The sequence below is a fragment of the Podarcis vaucheri genome (assembly GCF_965113315.1).
Source record: "Podarcis vaucheri genome assembly, chromosome: 17".
Classification (NCBI taxonomy): domain Eukaryota; kingdom Metazoa; phylum Chordata; class Lepidosauria; order Squamata; family Lacertidae; genus Podarcis; species Podarcis vaucheri.
Window position 1 is genome coordinate 7,305,679 of NC_138755.1, and position 17,377 is coordinate 7,323,055.

A 17,377-nucleotide genomic window follows, 5' to 3' on the forward strand; every position below is an offset into this window, starting at 1 on the left:
AGATAAGCATTTGTGATTAGCATTAAGCAACACACCCACACAGCTGGCTCTCTCTGCCCATGACTCTTCTAAGGCAGCTGCCGCCGCTGGGACACTTGTAAGCCAGTTCAGCCTTTTTGTGTCTGCAAGTGTGGATGGTCTTTCTGCTTTCAGGGACCTTCTACTCGCTTGGGAAGTGAAAGAACATGGTGGGACTTCTTTGCTGATAGCCAGGGATGCGGGCAGAACAAATCTGTCTTGTAGAGACTTGAGGAGGAAGGAGGATATTGCTGGCTCCTGGCGTCCTGGATCGAGAGCACGATAAAGAAGAGAACTTTATGGGCAGAAGGAATTCCACGCTGTGCCTGGCACCCGTGACCTCCAGAGCCCTTTTCCTTTGAAAGTTTTACAGCGGCTTACTCTCCTTCCTCCTCTTCTTCCAACTCCCCCCCCCCATTAAAACAAAGAGCCCTCCGGATGCATCGCAGTGACTAGAAATGCTGCTTCCTTCTACTGCACCTCCAACTCACTCCAGCTCTCGGAAGAACTGGGGAGGAGCCTGACTTCTCCCCTTGCCTCCAGGACAGCCAAGCGGAGCAAGGGAGGTGGGGACACACTGTTTTGCCAGTGCTGATGCTTCAGCTGGGTACCTAAAGATCCAGCATTGCATCTCCCTCCAGACTGGATGCATGATGACACACCTGTGGAGCCCTTGCCTCTGGCCTGCCTGAAGAGCTACCCCCGAGACCAGCAGAAGCCTTGGCCAAAGACTGAGCCGTGCCATGGCTTCCGATAGACCCTCCAACCTGTCCAGCATTCCTGAAGACACCTCCAGTACCACGGACGATGATGAGGCCTTCCTCCCCAGTGAGTCCAGTGACTCACAGGCCTTAGCCAAACAGGGGGCCCTTAGCAGGGCACCCAGCTCTCCGGTCTTGTTTGCTGCCCATTCGCCCAGCTACCTCATGAAACTGAAGGTCGGCAGGAGCATGTACGACTTTGGTCGGAAAATGAAAACAGTGGGGTAAGAACTTGCTTTAACCCCCCAGAGCTGCTGGTGACAGGGTGGGGTGTGGGGTTAGGGACTGTGTTCCAACATCCGCAGGAAGCAATTTAGGAGGCTACCTGAGGCCAGAACACACAAAAAGATCGACAGCAGCATCCTTGAGGCCTGATTAAAGAAGCCCACATTCTGAAAGGTTGGTTCTGGCCTTGGAATGATATATAGGAAAACTATTGCACAGTTTTGCTGGGTTTGTATGTCTTTTATTAGGTAGTGTGAGAGGGTACTTTAGCTTTTGCGGAATTAGATTTTTTAAATGTTATACAGTGGTCTGGGGGGGGCAACAAAGATGTTTGGTAGGTAAACATGGAGGCTGTGAGAGAGGGTGCTGCTGTTGCCTCTTCTTTTGGCTCATTGTGGTCTGAGTGACATGATCTAATTAGGTGTGTGTTGTGGGGAATAAAGCACTGGGTGTGTGTGTTATAGCTGTTTTGCTATTTCAGGAGGGCTATAGTGAGATGCGCTTGGGAGCTGCTCCAATGTAAGGTGCACTCCAGCCTCCTTTAGCAAGGCTACTCCTCTCATTCCTGGATTACACACTCTCTTAGCAGTCCAGTTCTGCCTTTAGCCCTGCAGCAAAGAGTCAGAATGACAGCAGGAAACCACACAGAGCAAGCTGGAGTTAACTCTTTATTAGCCCCCCCCCAAGGATTTGCACAGGAGTGTCAGGCCTAATGAGCGCAGCAACTCTGCTCCAGCAGGTCTTGCCCCCTTGAGGCAGTTGCAGAGACGGAAGGTCCCCACTTCCCCATAACTGCCTGTCCCCTCCTCTTCAGGGTCCCCCCCCCCGAACAATCTGAGACTGGGCCTGTGTCAAGTTAACTTATCCTCCCCTTTCTTCATGCCTCTCCTGGTTTTGGGAGACCAGAGGGGAGGGGAACTTGTCATAGCAGAAGGGAAACACCAGCCTGACTCATCTCTGCCTCTTACCATCCCTCCTCTCCTGCTTCAGCTTCAGCCTCCGAGTCTGCACCGTTCTCTGCCACAGACTCCCCACGCTCACTAAGCCTTGTTACTTCTTTAGCTTCTGACACTACTATCCCCTGTCTTCTCTCTCCAACCACTCAGCATTGTCCCACCCCCTTTTCCCAGGCTCTGTGCCTTCTTTCCCCGGGCGTTCCCCAGCTGGTTTCTTCCGCCCTTCCTCTGTGTCCAACCAGTCCATAACACCAAGAGAAAAATGCTTAAAATTGCTGCCTCTGGAAAAGGAAAGTGCCTAGATATTAGGGATGGGTGGTCAATGGAGTTGGGGTAGGGAAGAGACATGCAGTGGTGTCAGAGAAGCAGGAGCCTGTTCAGGCTTCTGAAACACCCTTCCCTGACCAGCCGGAGACGCTTTTTTTTGTTCCGAGGGTTCCAGTAAACCCAGCCCTGTTTGAATTTCCAGGAATGAGATATGTTTTCTTTCCAGGAGATGAAAGCAGAAATAGGATTCTCAAAAATGCCGCCTTACACACAGGATACCAGATATTGCATTTGTACAGTCATGTGGTAGACTTGTGGAATGTACTCTCAGTCCTGAAAGACTCTCTAAAATAGGAGGAAAATTGAGATTTACAGAGAAGGCTGTGCATGCTTAGTCCAGTGCAGTCCCGTCCCAGGACAGAGACAGCAGTTTTATTTTTGCACAAGGCACTGCTTTCTTCAAAAAGCCCTATTCCTTTGTGTAGGACATTGGAACCACGCAGGGGGATGCTTTGAGACAAATGCCACACTAAATGGTTTTGAGCTGAAGTTCATGAGGGCTCCTTTCAAAGGAGAGCCAGATATCAGTGAAGCCAGATCTCTCTCTCTCTCTCTCTCTCTCTCTCTCTCTCGGGCCAGGAAGACTTGCATGTTATCCTTGCAAGATATCCTAGCCTAATATAGCATACTCTTGGAGGGCGGGGCCTGGGTACAAGGAGAAGAGTCAATATGGAGCAAATGACAGCTACCTATTTATTTATTTTGTACAATTTGGCTGACAGTATATTACTATGATAGGCTGGTGACTAGGGTTGCCACTTCTATCATTGGGTCATCATGTCTGCAGTGGCTTGTCCTTTACTGCAAGATCCAGTTTGGCACCTTTCCTAATGAAAAACCGGCTTTGCTAACAATTATAGCACTCTCTGTTCTCTCATCTGTAGCTTTCTTGCCGATCCTGGGCTTCAAAAGGGTGAGGTGGACAGCCACGTCCATCAGATTTGCAAGTGCAGTGGCAGCCATTGCCACTGATACAACATACATATAATCAGGGGTGAAGGTGGTTCTGCGGTCTAAACCACTGAGCCTCTTGGGCTTGCCGATCAGAAGGTTGGCTGTTCAAATCCGTGTGACGGGGTGAGCTCCCGTTGCTCTGTCCCGCCTCCTGCCAACCTAGCAGTTTGAAAGCACACCAGTGCAAGTAGAGAAATAGGTACTGCTCTGGCGGGGAGGTAAACAGCATTTCTGCGCACTCTGGTTTCCGTCACGGTGCTCCATTGCGCCAGAAGCGGATTAGTCATGCTGACCACATGACCTGGAAAGCTGTCTGTGGGTGAACGGTGACTCCTTCGGCCTGAAAGCGAGATGAGCATCGCACCCCATAGTCACCTTTGTCGGGACTTAACCGTCCAGGGGTCCTTTACCTTTACCTTTTTTTACCAACTTGAATAAAATATTGAGGGGGGCAGGTAAACTCCACCCCACATTATTGATCACAAGAAACACACCATTGGAATGGCAATGCCCATCAACTTTGTGGGGGTCCAGCACCCCCAAATATTTTATTGGGGGTGCAAAGGCCCCTCAACCCCTAGGAGTTGGCTCCTATGCAAGTAACATGATCTGAACATCTTGCACACTCCAAACTCATCCTTGCTCCACATTTCTAGGCACAGGTCTGGGCTTTCCTAGTCTGGGGCCAAGCACTCTTTTCCCCTTCACTGCTTTCCCCACAAAACCTCACTCTTTACCGTTGAATCCGAGCAAATGGCAATCCACAGAAAACCCGACTTTGCTTCCTTTGCTTCAATTCAGCAGTATAGATTAGGTTTCTGTGAGAAAAGCGGTGGGGTAAAAGGAAAAGAACTGGACAGTGCAGTCTTGTGCCTAGAAAGCAAAAGTTAAGTGCATTTTACTTACTATATGTAGGGTCTGGTGTCAGCGTTGCTTGTTCAGGTTCTCTGCTGTTCACTTGTGTTCCTTCGGTGGTGAGAGAGGTTGGGGTTGGCCTAGGGTGTGGTTATTCATTTGTGGTTGGCTGTGGTGGTCTTTGTTTTCACGTGTGAGTGGGGTGGGTGGGTGTTTTGGATCAGGTTAGCCATATTGATTTGTATGCTGTTGGTGGATTTTTGTCATGGTCTTGTTGAGCTGTGTATGTGGTAAAGGGGAGCCATACCGGGGTGAAGGTGTCGTCTTCTATTTGTCCCCGTGTAGGTAAAATAGAAACATCCCCACCCGGCCCCTCCCCACCCCATCTTCCGCCCCCTCCACCTCTTTTCCCCTTTTCTTCCTAATGTCTCAACAAATGAAACTGATTTTTAAAAATGTTACATGGGGGAAAAATACGAGAGAGAGAGACATTGCACACACTTTTGTAAATCAAGAAAATCTTTAATAATAATAATAATAATAATAATAATAATAATAATAATAATAATTTTAAAAAGGTAAGTGCATCAGTTTGCATCTGTTGCTGTTCCTGAAGTGTCTTTCGAAAGGCAGTTTTATGTAGAGTAGTTCAGTCTCAGTGTCCCTTGCACATGGATGATGGATTCAAAGTCTGCTCTTTCAAGATAAGCTGGAATGCCAGCCAGTGAAAACTACTCCTGGCCACTGGTCTTCCACCTGGCCATTTAAGCCCCAAGTCCAGCACTGCTGCCCAACTGCAAACTTGTTCCTCCAAGGGGTGTGCAGTCCTGTCCAAGACCACTTGCAAGCACCCATCCACATTGCCTCAAACTTAATCCGTTCCAGAAGTCCGTTCCAAAACCAAAGCATTCCAGAACCCATAGAAAGTAATGCAAAACGAATTAAGCTGTTCCAGACTTTTAAAAACCCCTAAAACAGCAATTTAACATGAATTTTACTATCTGACAAGACCATTGATACATAAAATGAAAGCAATAATCAATGTACTGTACTATAAAGTAAATAAGGCAGTATTGTAGATGGAAAAAAAAAATTCTTACCTGCACCGATGATAGTCATAGTTTGGATGGAGAGCTTTTATCCATTTCCACAGTCACACAATCAATCAATCAATCAATCAATCAGTCAATCAGTAGCTGAACTGGGTTCCACACAGTCACAAAAACAAATTAATCGAAAAAGCCTCACAAAACAGAAACGCAAAATAAATAGCAAAAACAAAAGTGCCAAACCTAATCAGTTCTGGAAGTCCATTTGACTTCCAAAATGTTCAGAAACCAAGACACAGCTTCTGATTGGTGCAGGTGCCCCGGAAACAATAGCCAACAGCCGCATCGGATGTTCAGCTTCTGAAAAAGTTTGAAAACCAGAACACTTACCTCCAGGTTTTCGGAGTTTGAGAACCAAGGCGTTTGAGAACCAAGGTACCACTGTATCATGCCTAGATTACAGTTTAGCTTGTTCACTCTAATCCTGCCCCAAACTGTTTCCCAGGCACTGGTTCAAGAGTTCAGTCTCCTCCTTGAGAGTCACTGGTGGAAAGAGCTGGAAAGGGGTAGAGCAGCTGGGTGTCTCCTGCAGAGAGGAGAGCTAATAGAGCTGCCAGGAGGAGGAGTAAATCTCGTGCTGGGAGGCCAGAATCCAGAGTCCGTACGGAAGAGCATTTTCTCCTTGGCTTAATTAGAGTTTATGCTGTTCGCTCAACTCCCATATCCACCAGGCTCTACCTGTGACCTGCCAGATGGGATGCCATCTGAAATATGGACCTAGATTCACCTCTGAGTCTCATGGTCCGAGCCTTAGAGGATTTGGCAACCCTTGAGTAGGGATGGGCAGATCAGTCTGGCTTGTGACAGTTTCACATCTGCTCCATTCATCAGTCCATTCTGTCCCATTTCCACATTAGTTTGATAGATACTTGAAACAGTGTTTCATCTCAGCTTTTACTTTAAAAAGAATCCAAGTACTGCATGCCAATAAATTTGGAGAACTGCAAAACCCAAAGGTTAATTGCATTCCAACCCATGTATTATTAGCCCGAGAAAGGTGAGTTTAGGTCTGTTCGCTTAAAAATCCAGAGCAAATCAAATTCCCTTCCCACCCCCGCTGCGGGATTGGTGTAGCTTACTCTAGAATCCAAAGCAACAAAATACAGTGGACCCTCGGGTTACGTTACGTTTGGGTAACGTAACTTTCGGGTTGCGAACGCGGCAAACCCGGAAGTGTATACTTCCAGTTTTCACCGCATGCGCGGAAGCGCTCTGCGCACCATGCATGTGCGCAGAAGCAGTGGCTGTAGATGTGGACTTTTCAGGGTACATACAGACCCCCGGAACAAATTAAGTTTGTATCTGGAGGGTCCACTGTACCTCAGGTTAAGAACTTAATTCGTTCTGGAGGTCTGTTCTTTACCTGAAACTGTTCTTAACCTGAGGTACCACTTTAGCTAATGGGGCCTCTTGCTACCACTGCGCCATTTCTGTTCTCATCCTGAGGTAAAGTTCTCAACCCGAGGTACTACTTCCAGGTTAGCAGAGTCTGTAACCTGAAGCGTCTGTAACCCGAGGTACCACTGTATATTGAATGGAACCCAGTCCTTCCTTTTAAATCTCTGAAAGGAGGGACTGGGCAGTGAGGTACATGAGCCAAATTTGGTGGGTTGGTGGGAGGGGAGATAGACGGAAGAGGCTATTATGTGTATTTTTCCCAAGGAGACAAATTGGTTGGGGAAAGCTGCTCTTTCTCTGTAACGTCACAGGTCTAAAAATAGTTCCCAGAGCCTGCGCCGTGTTTTGTTCAAAAGGGCTTAGCAAAAGGAACCGAAAGCTGTGGCCGAAGTAGAGGCATCAGCGGAAGGGTGGCTGCTGCTTCTTCCTCCTGCTGCTGCTCATTTCCGGCCCAGTCAGGCCTGGTCTCTTTAACAGCAGCCCCAGGCTTTTCCTGGAATGAAGATTAAAGTGACGTGGCCTGTGAGACGGGGAAGCTTCATGTGCTACGTTTCTGTGTATCAGGCTGCTGGAGAAGGCACAGGGTTAGCAACCCTGATTTGTTTCCAAAAACCTGATATGTTTCAAGAATTTCTGTACTGCTCAAAAGTTCTTTAACCAGAAGATACTGGTCTAATTTATAAAACGCAGGTTAAATTTCCTTATTTTATCCTTGGGGTCCAAGATGGTGGGTATTATTTATTATTATTATTTACTAAATTTATATACCACCCCTTATCCAAAGATCTCAGGGCAGTTCACAAGGTAAAAATACAGGATAAAAGCACAAATAAATAGAACCAAAACAAAACAATAATCCCCACCCCACCCACAAGCCCATTAAAAAGACTACGGAATATTAATCAGCCCAAGGCCTGGTTGTAGAGAAGGTGTCTGAAGGTATATAATGAAGGCACCAAATGAACTTTCCTGGGGAAAGCATTCCACAAATTGGGAGCCACTGCAGAAAACATCCGCTCTCATGTTGTCACCCTCTGAACCTCTCATGGAGGAGGCACATGAAGAAGGGCCTCCGATGATGATCGCAGGGTCCAAGTTGGTTATCCCTTGAGGTATTGCAGTCCAGAACCATTTGAGGTTTCATAGGTGAAAACCAATTGGCCAATTGGTGCCAAAGAAGGACAGAACTTTTTTTATGTATGCAACAACAGCAGCAAGAATATTGATTGCAAAGTATTGGAAGACACAAGATTTACCCACACTGGAAGAATGGCAGATGAAGGTGATGGACTACATGGAACTGGCAGAAATGACCGGCAGAATCCGAGATCAGGGAGAAGAAGTGGTGGAAGAAGACTGGAAGAAATTTAAAGACTATTAGCAGAAATACTGTAAAATTAATGAATGTTAAAGGGATGTTGGATTGAAAATAAGCGGTATTGGTAAAAAGATTAATAAGAATATGTAAATATGGGTTGACAATGGTTGGAAATATATAGTTATAAATAGGTTAAGATATTAAGTAAAGATAAATGATAGAGGGTAAGGATTTGCTGAATTAAATATTTGAACTGGAATACAAAAAAGGGGGATGTGAGGAGGTCAGGAAACAAGTAACTGAAATATAAGATATGAAAATATTGATTCTTTTTTTCTAACTTTCTTTTTACTTTTTATGTATTTTGTCTTTGTATTTTTGTATCTCTTTTTCTTTTATTATTGTTCTTTTGTTCTATTTTTTATCCTTAATTCTGTAACTTTTTATTGTTTGTAAAATCCTAATAAATATCTTTAAAAAATAAAAAATAAAACCAGCACTTTGAATTGGGCCTGGAAGCTAATCGGCAGCCAGTGCAGTTGGGTCAAGGTCGGTGTAATATGTTCATGCCATCCTGCTTCAGTAGGCAACCTGGCTGCCAAATTTTGCACCAGCTGAAGTTTAGGAACCGTTTTCAGAGGCAGCCCTGTGTATGGATTGCATTGCAGTAATCTGGCCTAGAGGTTACCAGAGCATAGACAACAGAAATCCAGCTATCCCTGTCCTGATAGTGTCCACCTAGGCCACCAGCCGAAGCTGATGGAAGGCACTCTGTGCCACCAAAGACACCTGAGCCTTAAGTGACAGCAGAGGACCCCTAGCTACGAACTTGCTCCTTCTGAGGCAGTGTAACTCCATCACGAGCAGGCCACCTCCCATCCATCCGGCCTTAGGAACCACCCACTATCAGTGCCTCAGTCTTATCTGGATTGTGCTTCAGTTCGCTGGCTCTCATCCAGTCCATTACCAAGGCAAGACAGTGGTCCAGCACATCCACTGCAGATGTGAAGGAGAAGCAGAGCTGTGTGTCATCAACATATTGCTGACAACGTACTCCAAAACTCTGGATGACCCAACTCAGCGGTTTCATGTAGATGTTAAACAGCAGGGGGGATCAACTTGAACCCTGAGGAACCCAACATTCAAGGATTCCTGGAGCCAAAAGGCACTCCCCAACCATCACTCTCTGGAAACAACCATCCAAGCAGCACTAGAACGACTACCAACACAAGACAACCTCTTCAGAAGGATGCAATGGTCAATGGTATCAAAAAGCCACTGAGAGGTTGAGGAGCATTAACAAGGACATATTTCCCTTTTCTCTCTCCTGACAAAGGTCCATACAGGGCAATCAGAGCAGTTTCTGTGCCAAAACTGGGTCTAAATCTGATGGAAATGGATCTAGAATATCAAGTTTCCTCCAATAGCACCTGGATCTGGCCAATGAGCACCTGCTCAAGAACCTTAACAAGAAGGGAAGATTAGCAACTGGCCAGTAGTTAGTTAGGTTTTCGGAATCCAGGGAAGGTTTCTTAAGGAGAGATTTTACCACTGCCTCCTTCAAGAAGGCAGGGACCACCCCCTCTTACAAAGAGGCATTTATCACCTCCCAGGCCCAGCCAGCTGTCCCCTCCCTGCTAGTTTTTTATCAGCCAAAAAAGGGAGGGGTCCAGGGTGCAAGCGGTCACCCTGGCCAATTCAAACACCTTGTCCGCATCCTCGAGCCTTACCAACTGAAACTCATCCAACACAACAGGACTAGACAGTGCTCTGGACACCCCTCAAGTGTCACCCCTGGCGTCACATTTTATAACACATTTATGACGTTTTAACTCACCCGTATAGATTAGTCTTGGGATTCCTCAACACCGCCTCTGAAACCATCTCTGTCAACTCGGGCAGGGCAGCGAGGTGAGTGGTAAACCAGCAGAATCCCTAATCTGTCCTGATTGCCCAGTGCACACCCTGGTGAACACAGCTAGGTGAGACCAACTCCACCCTACTCACCCACCCAGGTCTTGGCGATACAAACCAAATCAACCTCCTCATCCGCAATCAGATCATGGATAAGAGGGGGGTCTGAGCATCTACAGACATGAGGGCTGGCTGATAGGACAACCATGTTGCCCAGGTTGGAGGAGGGCTGGCACATGGCACAGTCACCAACTGCCTGTGCTGTGTGCCCCTTACCCAGCCTGCCCCAGCTCCCGCACCATACCTGCCCCTGCCCTGAAGTATTGCAATCCCCGCCCCCAGCTCTCCCCCAGCTCCTCTCTTCCCAGGCATATTTTCAAGTAAAACAACACCAACCCTGAATTTAAAACAATGCACCCACCCTCGTTAAAACAAAAATCTTACCATAAGGGGCCTGGCCCCACACCCTCATTCCACCCTTGAAATGCTTCCCCCCAAGGGACGGTGACCTCCAAGTCCAGCTGGCTTTATAGCGCTCCCCCAGCTGGATCAATCAGGGTGAGGCAGAGTCCATAAATGCAGGTGTGTGTGTTTATTGCTAGGATTTTTGTGTGGTGGTTCTTTTTTAAAAGATTTTTTAAGACGTATCTTTCTGAAATGCACTGAGGTGCAACTCATTATGTCCTGTGTTTTGCCTTGTGCTTTATCCACAATTTAGTCCCCACTATGGAGCTTTGGCGTTCTGCTTCTGGTGCTCACACACTTAGCTTTGGAAAACTTTAGTTTGGAAGAAGCAGCACTTTGAAGTATGCATGTATATCTTTTGCCTTGCTGTCACCTTCAGTGAAAAAAGCTTTGCAGACTTTAGAAACAATGCACAAAGCAAGTTAAACCTGTTTGCTAAAGGCGAAAAGATGTGCAGCTTGTGTACACACCATAAACAGTGACTACTCTTTTTAAACTGCCTTCAACTCCTTGGAGCAGGGGGCAGGGGGGCGGAGAGTTTCCTGCCGTTTCAGAAGGTCAGATGTTTGCCTGTGCTATGAGACAAGGAAGGAACTAAGTTTTTTATTCCTGCTTACACAGGCTTAAGGGTACTCTTTTTACTGATTTTAAAGATCAGGTAAGGAAACGAGAAGGTCCCTAGCCCCACACTGGTTCCAGCAGTTTGCAGATAAAAACAAAGTCACTCTTGTGTAGTTGTGTATCCCTGCGCTTCTATAAGCCATACTTTGCTATTCAAAATAAATATTACGCTGCAGCAGGTAAAAATGGTAGGCTGGATAGTGCTTTAGCTTCCATGCGTGCGCAATGACATGCTCAAGATGCATTAGAGTGCAGATGCAAGAGAAAGCCCGCCACGCATTCCCCAGACAGAGATTTAACTTCTAGATACCCCATGGAAGAGTCTGAAGCCTGGCAAGTCTGATGCAGATGTTTGCATACTTAATGCTTTTTCTCAAAAGCCAGATTCTCCTCATAAGGGAAAAACAGAGAGCAGGGGTGCTAACTTTAATAAAATATTGGGGTGAGGGACCCCTTGGCCCTTAGGAATTGGCTCCTATGACAGAGAGCAGGGCAGGAGAACAGGGACCATTGGGACTGATTCTGCCGCACAGCTGCTGTTTTGGAGATATTGGGAATAACTGGGAGTCACGTCAAAGGCCTTTGGCAGTCTGTGGATTTAAACAGAAGCAATTCTCATGCAACACACCCAGGCAGAAAATGGGAAGCTTGGTGGTGTAGATGTTGCATTTACAATTCAGCAGTATACAGATTTTTATATAGTAAGACTATAGTCTACTTTTTTCAACCAAATGTGTAAGTGTGAGACAGTGGCCTAAGATAGAACAGCCTTTGGAAAAACCTGTTTGTTCTTCCCCTGGTAAAAAGGTAAAGGGATCCCTGACTGTTAGGTCCAGTCGCGAATGACTCTGGGGTTGCAGCGCTCATCTCGCTTTACTGGCCGAGGGAGCCAATGTGCAGCTTCCAGGTCATGTGGCCAGCATAACTAAGCCGCTTCTGGCGAACCAGAGCATCGCATGGAAACACCTTCCCGCCAGAGTGGTACCTATTTATCTATTTGCGCTTTGGCGTGCTTTCGAACTGCTAGGTTGGCAGAAGCAGGGACCGAGCAATGGGAGCTCACCCTGTCACGGGGATTCAAACCGCCGACCTTCTGATCGGCAAACCCTAGGCTCTTGTAGTTTAGACCACAGCGCCACCCAGGTCTCTTCTTCCCCTGGTAAAGAGCCAGCCATGCCCAGCCTCTGGCCTGTGCTGGCTACTGTGTCATCTATATGGACTGGCAAGGGGTTTGCTTGGGCTGCAGCCCTGTGCTCTTTGCGCAGACCCCTGGGATTGGGTGCACTGGAGCAGCACTTTCTCTGATGCCCCTGAATTCCTCAGCAGGCCTGTTAGGATACATGCGCCAATGTGGAAGGGCATCTTCCATGGCTCCTCCTCCTTCTACCACGGAGGGGAAGCAGCCCCCGGCCTGTGGCAGGGGCAGGAGGTGCCACCGGCACCGCTGGCAATGGAAACCAAGTTACCACGTGACACCCGGATGTGACGTCATGGCATCATGACATCACACACGACGTCAGCCCCCCAATCTCCTACCCGAGTCGGCAAGCCTGATAGGAGCTCAGTGAGTTGCTAGTAGTGATTTGTTTTTAACCAGGGCTGTGAAAGCCTTTCAAGCACATTCTGCCCCTGCTCAGAGAATTGTGGGCACCAGTGCTGGTTAAGGGTTGCTGGGAGCTGTAACTCTGTGAGGGGTAAACTACATTACCCAGGTTTTTTGAGGCCACTCTCCCAGGGCTCTCCAAAAGACCGCCAACCTGAGTGTGTCCACACACCTGCTCTGTAAATTCCTCCGATGAAGACAGCTGAAGTGTGTTGAAGGTTGGCCATTAAACAATCATTGTGTTTTACTGGCCTTTCCTATTGTGTATTTCCTTTCAGCAGTCAAAATACCTACCTTTTCATCAGTAGAATGCAGTGGTTAGAGTGCTAGCCTGGGACCTGAAAGACCAGGATTCTACATCACCAGTAAAGCTCACTGGGCCCCACTGGGTCAGTCACAGTTTTCCATGCTAACAGGGTTAGGTTGATAATACAATCATGTATGACCTCCCTGCAGGAAAGGGGGGATAAAAATGGAGACACTCCAAGTGTCCCTATTTTTGATGGACGGTCCTGGATTTACTGAAGCCATCCCGGTTTCTGATTTGATCCCAGAACGTTCCGCTTTTCCTTAGGAGGTCCGTATTTTCATTGGAGAAAGGTTGGAGGGTATGGAGTTATGTGACCCCCAAGCCAAGGGGATAAGTAACTATACAACCTTGAAAAGACATCTGAAGGCAGCGCTGTACAAGGAAGGGTTTTTTAATGTTTAATGTTTTGTTATGTTTTTATGTATGTTGGAAGCTACCCAGAGGGACTGGGACAACTCAGTCAGTAGGGCAGCGTATAAATATTATTATTATTATTACTACTACTACTATTGTTATTATTATTATTGCTACTACTATTGTTATTATTATTATTATCATTATTATTATTGAATAGGACGTCCGTATTTTCATTGGAGAAATGTTGAAGGGTATGGAAATATAACAATACATACATGTACAGTATACATATACAGTGGTACCTCGGGTTACAGATGCTTCAGGTTACAGACGCTTCAGGTTGCAGACTGTGCTAACCCAGAAATAGTACCTTGGGTTAAGAACTTTGCTTCAGGATGAGAACAGAAATCATGCAGCTGCGGGAGGCCCCATTAGCTAAAGTGGTGCTTCAGGTTAAGAACAGTTTCAGGTTAAGAATGGACCTCCAGCACGAATTAAGTGCTTAACCCGAGGTAAACAAAATCCTGTAACCCCTTTACTTGTAGTAAGCCCCATTTAACAAAACAAGACTTAGTTTGGAATAGACTATGGAAATCTGCTGTTGAATTTGTTTGTACTGGTATCAAACACTCTAAGCCTTTTTGTCCCGTAAACAGCCTTAAAAAAAACCACTCCTAACATTGACAATAGTAGTAGTGTACTAAACTTAAGTCACAACATAAATAGTCCTCTTAAAGTGATTTCTAATACAGTGGTGCCCCGCAAGACGAACGCCTCGCGAGACGAAAAACTCGCAAGACGAAAGGTTTTTTCGTTTTCGAGTTGCTTCGCAAGACGAATTTCCCTATGGGCTTGCTTCGCAAAACGAAGCTTGCCCCCGCACCCCAGACCTCTTTTGAAGCAAGGGGTGGCGGGGAGAAGATCGCTTCTCCCCGTTGCCAGCCCCGCAATCTCCGGGAACAGAGGGGAAGGCGCGCGCGCGCCTTCCCCTCTCTCCCCGGACCCCTTTTGAACCAAGGGGCGGCAACGGGGAGAAGCGATTCCCCTCTGTCCCCGGACAGTCTCCATAGGAACGCATTGATTGATTTTCAATGCATTCCTATGGGAAACTGCTTCGCAAGACGAAAAACTCGCAAGAAGAAAAAACTTGCGGAACGAATTAATTTCGTCTTGCAAGGCACCACTGTAATAGCTTCTCCTTCTAAAATGAGGAATATTTTTTGATCAGTAAGTAGTTGTCAATTTTTTTATAATACAGGTTTCTGTAAATTGTTTTCCTTCTTTTGCAGCCTGATCCTATGCATGTTTACTCAGAAGTAAGTCCCACTGAGTTCAATAGGGCCTACTCCCAAGTAAGTATGTATAGGATTGTAGCATTAATCTTAGAAAGTTGGCTTTTATTTTATTTTTATTTTGCTGGCCATAGATTGCAAACTCGGCCCATGCACACTCCCAGTGGGAACCCTTAACATCACCCAGTTTATTACTAACTAAAAACCCACCACCACCAAGAAGCAGTGCAAATTTAGAAGGAAATTCTCCTTAACAAGCCAGCTGAAATAAAGGGGAGCTGCATAGAGGTTTCAGGTGCTCTGCTACCTGCAGAGAACCACTCTTAAAGTTGGAAGCTCTGTTCCTTATGTGGTGCTTGCAGTCTGGGCTAGCTCCAAGTTTCAGGGGATCCCCCCCCCCTTACAAAGCACCCCTTGGTAAGCCCCAAGGCACAACTTTCTCCTGACCTGAGGAGCAAGCATTAGTTCTCTGCAGGAACCTGCCTAAGAGTTTGCCTGTTTGCAGTTCTGTTCCTTGCGTTGTGTTTCCAATTCTGTTCCCCCACATCTCTTTGCCATTGCCTCACGCATACTTCCTCGTTGGTTTGTCCCTTTGGCATTTCTAACTGGAGACTGTTAATTACAAAAAGAAAAGAAACCCGCAAATTTGCACAAATAACAAGAGCATCATCGCATCCGGTTTGGCTCACAATCTGTGCCTGCGAAAATAGTGGCTCAGGCTAAAGAAACTGTATAGGTCTGGAATCCTATTGGCCCCTTGAATTCCTTCCCTGCACTCTCTGCCGTCTGCAGCGCTGGTGCTGAAGCGCAGGAGCAAGTTGGCTGAGAAGCTTCCTCCCTTGGCTAGCAGCCATAGTGGAAAATACTGCCCTGGCAGAATCCCAGCTTCAAAACCCCTGTTGCCTTACATGGGCAGATTTTGCTTTTAAAAAACAGATCTATGGCTGCAATCTTTGCTGCAGAATTTACTTGAGGAGGGCAGGGGCAGGAGGCACGACGGACTATTTCCCCCTTGCAGACTGGAAAGATGGAGGTGCAGAGGGCAGGTGTCTGGGGGGCAGGATGGAAGAAACATCTAGCTCCAATTTTCCTAGGACTTACCGTATTTTTCCATCTATAAGACGCCCCCATGTATAAGCTGCCCCCTAATTTTTGACATTATTTTTAGGGGGGGAACCTAGTCTTATACACAGAAAAATACGGTATTTGCAAGAGGGTTGTTTGTCTTTTGACCTTTCCTGGCAGCCTGAGAACAGTGTCTTTCCTCAACCATGGGATATTGACGCCAAGAGCATTCCCATCATTCTGATGGTGACAGAAAGATGTCAAACTGGAATCTGTTAGGGCATTCCTAAAGTGTCTGTGGATATTGCATGTGCATCCTCCTGACATTGTGTCCGTGTTAGGCAACAGCTCCTGCTTGGGTACCCAAAGGTTCGGCAGAGGCAGTAATAGTTTTCTGTGGACTTCTGAAATATTAAGGTCAAATGTCTTCCTACAGCACACCTAATGTGCAAATCTCTAGTCTACAGTGATTCATACAATGGCAATCAATTTCTCTTGATGCCCACTAGGTGGCAATGTCCCCCTTTTTTCTAGCTTCAGTACTTTGTGTGATGATATGAATGGGCCAAACTGCTTCTAGAGGGAAAGCTACTTTGCAGAGAGCACACTTTAGAGTGAATAAAATCCAGAAAATGTGTAACTCCTTCCCCTGCCAGCACTTCTCCACTTCAAATCTCCCATTCCAAAAATATATATTTTTATTCAAATTTTATTGTTTTTCTGTTACAGAGCCATTTACAAAACGCGTTGTTGTCTTTAAACAAAATGCTAGGTTTTAAAAAGGTAAAGGTAAAGGGACCCCTGACCATTAGGTCCAGTCGTAGCCAACTCTGGGGTTGCACGCTCATCTCGCTTTATTGGCCAAGGGAACCGGCATACAGCTTCCGGGTCATGTGGCCAGCATGACTAAGCCGCTTCTGGCGAACCAGAGCAGCGCACAGAAACGCTGTTTACCTTCCCGCCAGAACGGTACCTATTTATCTACTTGCACTTTGGCATGCTTTCAAACTGCTGGGTTGGCATGAGCTGGGACCGAGCAATGGGAGCTCACCCCATCGTGGGGATTCGAACCACCGACCTTCTGATCGGCAAGTCCTAGGCTCAGTGGTTTAACCCAAAAAACAAGTGAAAAGATTTTAAAACAATAAACAGGATAAAACATGAAACAGATTTTTACATAGGTGCATCATGGGCGCATTTGGTTTCTTCTGTGATAAGCGGGTTGTTTCCCATGTAATCCCTATTCAGGCATTCAGATCCTACACTATTCAACACTGCAGGGGTGAGCACGCTAGCCCCACCTGCTTTGTTTGTCACGGGTCCCATCGCCCCCCAAGAGTTGGAGGGCTGAATGTCTACTTCTCTGTTCATGGGGAGCCTCCATGAGCAGAGAAAACTCTACACTTCAGAAGTCCTCCTCCCTAACAAGTGGAAGGTAGTGAAGCCCTCAATCTCCTCCTCATTGGCTTGAGTCTTGAAAGCTTGGAGAAAGGTGTCAACTTGTCTGCAAGTTGCAAAGGATTCACGCTTGGCCAGGTCTCATTTGCATGTGTGAATCACATTTCTGGGGGGTGATTGATCGTGGTGACCAGCAGTCTTTCTGGGAAGTTTGCCCACTGCTACAGATCTCATTCAGGAACCCCAGTAAGCTTCCAACTTCTCCAGGATTCTCAGGAACACAGTTTAACATGGCTTTTCAGTCCTGGAATAATAATGCACGTTAGCAGGAGCTGTCCACAAGAGGGCATTGCAATATAATTTGTTGAACTACATGTGAAGTCCCATATTGCAGAGTTGGGCAAAAGGTAGATTGGAACCTACTATTAGAT

The 17,377-nt window shown here is 46.6% G+C and overlaps 1 protein-coding gene across 3 annotated transcripts in view; it reads left to right on the forward strand.

Annotated features, from left to right (window-relative positions):
- PDE4A (phosphodiesterase 4A) overlaps positions 1-17,377 on the forward strand; it is a 339,410-nt gene that overhangs the window by 227,468 nt on the left and 94,565 nt on the right. The window contains exon 2 of one of the 3 annotated variants that reach the window (XM_082205419.1): positions 154-1,003. The exons of the other annotated variants lie outside the window; for them this stretch is intronic. Coding sequence (XP_082061545.1) covers positions 762-1,003 — 242 coding nt within the window. The 5' untranslated portion in view covers positions 154-761. The remainder of the gene's footprint in view (positions 1-153; positions 1,004-17,377) is intronic. 3 annotated transcript variants of the gene reach the window in all.